This window comes from Pterocles gutturalis, unplaced genomic scaffold, assembly GCF_000699245.1.
Source record: "Pterocles gutturalis isolate BGI_N339 unplaced genomic scaffold, ASM69924v1 scaffold25534, whole genome shotgun sequence".
NCBI classification, from domain to species: domain Eukaryota; kingdom Metazoa; phylum Chordata; class Aves; order Pterocliformes; family Pteroclidae; genus Pterocles; species Pterocles gutturalis.
Genome location: NW_010128952.1, coordinates 44,098 through 51,128, shown reverse-complemented (window position 1 = coordinate 51,128; position 7,031 = coordinate 44,098). Strand labels below are relative to the sequence as shown.

Genomic DNA, 7,031 nt, shown 5'->3' with positions numbered 1-7,031 from the left:
CCAATGGAGTCCTGCAGCTAGAAAAGCATTTCCAAGCGCTGAACTCCTGGAACAGCTCTGGCAGTGGCATGGCACGTGCTGCTCCTGGAAGGCAGACAGTAACAGAACACCTCGTTTGGGACGGTGGAGTCCACGACAACCAGGGGCCGGCCTCAGAATGGCTGGGTCATTGGACATCCATGGTGGTAACAAACTAAAACCTTTCCAGCTCCACGCGTGGCAGCAGCAGCCCGTAGAGGTGCCCCAGTGTAGGACCTCTTCCAGGAGCAGCGCGGTCACCAGCCACAGTGACACACAGCTCTACTGATGGGGTCATAAAACTGATCAGGATGCTAGTGTGCTTCCTACCAACAGATTTTGTACCAACCGGGCAAATTTATTAATCAAAAAGCAAACTAAATCTTCTGGAGCATCTTTCAGTAGCTAAATAATTCATCCTGTATCATGAGAAGACTTGAGTTCAATGTCTCAAGACCTCCCTGCGTGAGCCACCAAGAGCCTGGAGACGCGCCGAAGGAGCCCGCCCGCCCTCAGCACCGCTTGGCCGCTGCAGCGGCTCCCCAAGGAGCCCTTCCGAGCCAGGCAAAGGCAAGGGAATTCCTCACGCACATACACCGCCAAGACTTTCTTCCCAGGAAAAAAAGCTGCATTCAGTTTGCCTTTCAGTGAAGCTCAACCTCCAAACAATGCAGAACATGTTACGAGGGACTCGTTAAAGACCGGGGGAGATTAACACAAGCGCATCTCTCTTCGACATCAGATAAAAGTGATACATTCACGATCGGCTCCCAGACGAAACCCCATCTGTGGGAGCCGCAGGTTGCCCCAAGCGCAGCGGGACGCGTCTCTGGAGGACACCTCACAGAACACTCCACCTCAAGCAGCATCAACTGTCGTCCTCTCTGACCCCCTCCCTCGGGACCTGCAGGGCACCGTCACCTCTCAACAGACGCAGCTGTGGATGTGATTACAGTATCACTCCATTTCCAGTGTGGGGAACCATGAACGCATGTATAATCACAGTTTAAACAGCTGCGAAACAGCCGGTACAAAAAGATACAATCATAGCACCATATTTACAAACTTAGTACCATCTCCCGGTTAACTAGAGAGTCCCAAACTATTTTATGGCTAATTAGGTTATATGTTAGTGCTTTCAAAAAATTGCCTGAATTTCTTTTACAAATATACACTTATAAATAGAAACATTATCAAAACTGCTGTCATCTAGGGCAGCAACTTGTGTTAAAAAAGTTATTAAAACATAATTATAGACTTAAAAAAGCTTCAAATTTACATTTTCCTTTTCATAGGCACTCTATAAACTAAAACGTGGCCTTGTTTTCACACCTGTTAGTTTAAGCATTTAAACTTGTTAAATGTTACCAGTGTTGCTTATTTTTTTAGATATAAGCAAAAGGAAAAAATAATCACCCATTAACCAGAAGCATCATTTACAGTTTTTACTTTTGCCTACTTTATACACATTTTGCTTAAAAGTGACACTGTGTAGGTGTTGAGGTCTGGTGTATGTTATCCCACTGCCTTCTTAGGGCTTAGCTCCTTCTTCCCTAGAATTCGGTGCAGGCTGGCTGACATGAAGTAGGGTTTTGCTGTAGATCCATCGTTTCTTTCCAGGTCTTCACCTGAATTTACACAGCAACAGCAGCCAGAAGAGCAAACAGCAGTACGACCACATACACACAGATACAGAAATTGAGGAAAGGAGAGAGCAAAAGACACAACATTAAAAAAAAAAAAATCTCAAACCATGCAATTTAGCTGTATTGCTGAGTTGATGGACACTACAAAATCTCTACTTTCTCAAATCAGAAGAGCTTTTACACAAAGCAGAGACACGAACACCTAGCCTTTTTTAAATGACAGCAATATATCCTTTTCATTCTCCAATTCTTTGGTTTGGCAGTAGAGGTGGAAGTTTTCTGAAACACGTGGAAGTGAAAGGAAACGCAGTACTTACAAAAGCAGAGGAAAAGCGTGTCGACACACATTGCATAGACGCTGAAGAACCCGTGTGCAACCAGATAGGAGCCAATAATGACCGTCTACAAGAAACAAAGCACAGCAGAACCCCAGAGTCAGCCTGGCCCAACGTGGCAGCACCAGAAGCCCAGGCTGCTGAGCAGATCCAGGAGGACCCAGTGGCAGCTCTGTAATTCTGCCGACGGTTGCTGCTGCTGCGGGAAGGGATCACAGGTTCAAGACGCTGTGTCCTAACACACCCAGCTCCCCAGCTGCCAAACTAGAGCCACTTCAACCCCCAAAGAGAACATACGCCAACAACCCTCTGAACTCCTTCAGGGTTATTCTCAAGAGCCACTCGTTCCGGTGACGTTCCAGAGCGCAGAGGGGCTGCACAAGGGGACCCATCACAAGCCCCTTCCATCAGAAGCTACCCACCATCAGCATCCCACCACCAGCCTCCGCTGCCGGGCAGCCCGAGCAGGGCAGCTGTGAAACGCGGTCTTGTGAAGGCACAGGGTCCCTGCAGTGCCCCTTCTGCCTGAGGGATGCGCAGGACCGGAGCGCGGCAGACCAGTCCCCACCGCCTGGACAGTGTGCCACCGAGAGGACGGCAACGGGAGCTGCCCCAGACCCTGCGTGGAGCTGCCTGAGCCCCCCAGGCTGCCCCATGTTCCGGAGATCTGATGGATGCCCTACCAGCAACGGCACCCAGTAGTAGTTCAACGTCGGCGCTTCCTGCGCAAAGACCGGTATTCTCTGCGTGAAGAAGAAGAACGCCAGGACACCTGCAAGAAGCACAGAGGGTCAGCGGTACCCACGCTGGCTCCGACCCCCTGACACCCGCAGAACGGATGAGACAATGCAAACAGACCACAGATCCGGGGCTGGCTTAAATAAGAGTTTGTAAACAGTAAATTAATCAACACTAATTATCTGCTGGATCTGTGTTCTGACAGAAGAGATATGTAAATGAATCAATTCCCATAAAGATATTGATGGGCCCAGAAAGACTTTAATGAATTGCTCTGTCTCATCATTCTACTGGGTTTAATTGCAAAATTAATAAATAATGATAAACGAGACAATGACATGAGCTAATGAAGACCATGGCGTCGATCTTTGCTAAAACAAAAAAGAGTGAGAAAAATTCTGCTGCTTTAAATTTTACTGCTTGAAGAGATACTTAAACATCGCAGAATAAAAGGAGAAATGGCAGTACTGGTGATAAGCACAACAGCAGTTTTAGAACACAGTAACACATCTACAGCACAAATCACCCAAAGAATTTATTCTTGAAGAGGATGATGACATGAATTAATTTCGTATTTCATGGCTTACATTTCAGAGAAGATGTTTCAAATCAAATTTGCTACCCCAGTTTGAAAGTCATTCTACAGTAATGAAAAAATATTTTAGATCTGTTCTTGGTACTAATTTTCAACTTTTGTTTAAAATATGATTCATTAGTAATCTTTTAAAGTGTACCTAATACAAAACATGGTTATTTGCAAAATAATGTTTTGAAACTGCTGTGACGATTTAGAAAAACCATAAGGGAATACTGCCAACTTGAATTTCTGAAAGTGCTTCATTTTAAAAAAAAATCACTTTTCCACCACAGAAAAACACTAATAATATATTTTGGTATTTACTGATAACTAAGAAAACCCTATAAGGATGTTAGAAATATTTTATTTCTTTTACTATAGCTTGTAGCTACCACAGGCTTGAATACAGCAGAGCTTCAGGCGCATCTCCAGCAGACCTGCACCAGCTCCTCTTGTACATACGCTGTCTGCTACCAGGTGAATCTCATTTGTAATTTTGTTCAGTTCTTATGAAAGGAGAACCAATTGTGTCTGACTTACTGGATGCAAATCTAGTTGGATCCAATGTGATATGATGCTTTGGCTGCAGAAGTCCTTCTGCCAGCAACAGGTGCAAGAGCAGTAAAAGCAATTGTGGAAAAGATGCTGCCAGCAACACATGGCGGGGCGGGGGGTGGGCGAGGAGGGGAGGAAAAAAACCTTAGTTCAGTCTTGCCAATCCTGGAAACACAGAACAGCTCCCCAACAGACCAATGAGAACCTCCAGCTGGATAACTAAGCATATAGGAATATGGCAGGCACACTTGTAGGCACCAGAAAATAGAACATTTGGTTTGGAAAAAAATCACCCAGCTTACCTACACCACCAGCAATGAGAATTTTCCCCAGGAATAAAAGGAAGTCTGTAACTTTGTCCAGAACCGCAACTCTGTTCAGCAAAGGACAAATTATATATAAACATCACAAACCAGACATTTGTGTTTTTTCTCCTTAAATCTACGGATAATTGACCAAACACAACCACGAAGCTGTCTTCTGCGGTTTTCACAGGCTGACAATACGTGGGCTTTGTTACAGCCGAATCCACAAGGCAAAAAAGCACCGAGCCTCTTGTGGAGCCAGGCTTTAATGCACCAATACTGCTGCAGTACGTGAAGGCTGTTTATTGCTCTTGCTGGTCAAAAACAAATCAAAACATCAAAATATTTTTATTTCAGCCTTTCTACCAGGGTCACAGACAAGCCAGCCCAGAAGGGGCAAAGTCCGCGCCACACCAAAAAGCGATGTTTGTGTAGATTGCTGGTGGTCCTATCTGGCCACATTTCATGACCCCACAGCTTGACAAATCTCCCGTTTTGAGACACCACGGCACAGCACGGAACGGGGGAGGCGTCAAAGCAGGGAGACCCTTGCAGGTGAACGAATGAAGGTAGTCAGAAAAATGGACAGTAAATCTGCAGCCCTCAGGAAAGCAGCAGCAGGGAGTTTCTGCTCAAAATCCTGCCAGCCTGTCTGATCACAAACTGCGGGTAAATAACGGGTTGGAAGATGAGCTTTGTACCATCAGCCTCTCGACAGTGCTGAAGGCTCTGGCTGTGGTAATACCCAGCAGTGACTAACACGAAAGATCCGCGTCAAGAAATATTAAACAGAACAAATCACCATTAACCTGTCAGAATTCAGAATTAGCAAAATACACAAGACAAAAAAAAATCTCCATTCCAAACAATAAAATGATAAGCCTGGCTCTTAGCTGTTGCTCTTCCTGATGGAGAGCAAATGCACAAAGGACAGCGAGACGATGTTCTGACGGGGAACGACGGCAGCTCCTCTTTCCGACTGCACATGGGGTGGACACCGATGGACTGGTATCAAAGCAGGGTAGGAGGGTGAACGCCCTCCATTCTCCCACCTCCAGTCCTCTCCTCTCCTTTCTGAAGCATTTATTCAACTTTCCTGTCTTTCAGCCTCCCTCTCTGCTCCTCTCCTCCCCATCCTCCAGTTAATAATTTAAACCACGGAACCAGTTCCACCGTGTCTCCTGCCTGGTAATTAGACTGTCTGCTCTTGCATCATCAGTTATCCTCCCATTGTGTTTTGATCTCACAGCAGTACAGGAAGAGCCAGGAGCAACGAAGAAAAGTACCGAGGAGACGAGGGGGCTGGCAGCAGCCCTGGTGGTGGGGAAAAGGGCCAGGGGGTTCCCAGCGCCCAGGGAGATGCGGGTATGTTAAAGATACTAGCTTACAAAGCACAGTACTTTGTCTTCTTTACTGCCACCCCCTGACACCCCGTAAGCTTTCTGGATAAATCAGGAGATTTCGGTCTTTTCCCTTTCCTTTTCACAGACAGGGAGGGGGCCAAAGCTCGGGAACCCTCCTTCAGCGGATGATGCGCCCCGCTCCCGTATATCCGTGCATCTCCTCCCAGGGGCTCCTTTGGCTCCCTGGAGGTACTGTTACCAGCTACTGGGTGTTTATGGATTTAAAAGAGCAATCACAACACAACTGTTAGATTATATCCCCTTTGCAGAGGCTGCTGTGCCGGACAGGCTGCTGCTACACGCCAAGGGTCTGAGGACAGAGGCAGCTCACAGTAACACTTGGAGGAAACAGGGGAGAGGAAAGAAGTGTGTCCTTAGGGTGCAAGAGCAGGAAATCCCAACCTTTTCATGAACTGGGAGATGGCCCCTTACCTCACGACATTCCGCATGAGCAGAAAGAATGCTTCCTTTGCCGAGGTGCAGAAGTTTCTACCGTATATGGCAATCTGCAAAATAATAGGAGCTGTTAAGTATTTTAAATAATCGGGATACCTCCTTGTATGCCAGAATCCTACCGCGTGCAATGTATAGTTCCCTCTAATACCTGGCCTTGAGACTCAGATGAACATAAAGCACTTCCCTCCATCACCTGCTACCTCTCATTGCCTCCCACCAGGTTGGGACAGAACATTATCCATCTTCCCCTTCCAACCGCCTGGTGATGAGCCTGCCACCCCTTGTGACCCTGCAGGCAGCAGAGTCAGTACTTAGCTTACCACGAAGAGCAAACAAGGTACTTGCTGAGGGCTTCTCCTCGCTCTGCTAGTTACCTGCACTAGATTTACAGTCAGTGGATAGGAACAGGTAGAGCAGAAGTGAGTTGCCCCTGTGGGTATCTCCTGGGACCTGACGCTGCTTTCGCTTAACAAGAAATCAGCAATACCAGCATCGAGGCCAGTGCGTTTGCATCAGCATAAAGTGCAGCAGCTAACGTTATTCAGGAACAAAAACATTTCTTCTTCCTGAAACAGTGTCCACAAGGGTACGATACACTGGAACAGCTCGCAGTGCAGTCAGTTTACCAACTGTAAACAAGACGGTTGACAAGAACACGTCTCTTCAAGATGGCATTAACTGGAAACATCAATTGCACGAGATGGGTTATAACGGACCCACTGCAGCCGCCTCCGCTGCTGCACCAGTCGCTGACACTGCTTCAGGTCAGAACATCCTAGGCTGAGATGCGTGCACGTTCATTGAGGTGAAAATCTGGAATTTCTCTTCTGGAAGCTAAGAAGGGTTATTTTAGTGTAACATCACTGCTACTGCTAGCAGAATTTGTGCTTTTGTCTTTCAGGAGGAAATACAGGCACCACATGCCTTCTGACCACCTTATTCAAATACTGCCTCTAGACAGCAGCGTCGTCAACGTGCAACATGAAACAGGCTGATAT

General features: G+C 46.8%; 1 protein-coding gene across 1 annotated transcript in view; it reads right to left on the bottom strand.

Annotated features, from left to right (window-relative positions):
- Nucleotides 1-1,448: 1,448 nt before the first annotated feature.
- LOC104466403 (choline transporter-like protein 5) overlaps nt 1,449-7,031 on the bottom strand; it is a 35,676-nt gene continuing 30,093 nt past the window's right edge. The window contains exons 18-22 of the mRNA XM_010079799.1: nt 6,010-6,083; nt 4,172-4,242; nt 2,683-2,771; nt 1,982-2,066; nt 1,449-1,646 (exon numbers count right to left, since the gene is read on the bottom strand). Coding sequence (XP_010078101.1) covers nt 1,534-1,646; nt 1,982-2,066; nt 2,683-2,771; nt 4,172-4,242; nt 6,010-6,083 — 432 coding nt within the window. The 3' untranslated portion in view covers nt 1,449-1,533. The remainder of the gene's footprint in view (nt 1,647-1,981; nt 2,067-2,682; nt 2,772-4,171; nt 4,243-6,009; nt 6,084-7,031) is intronic.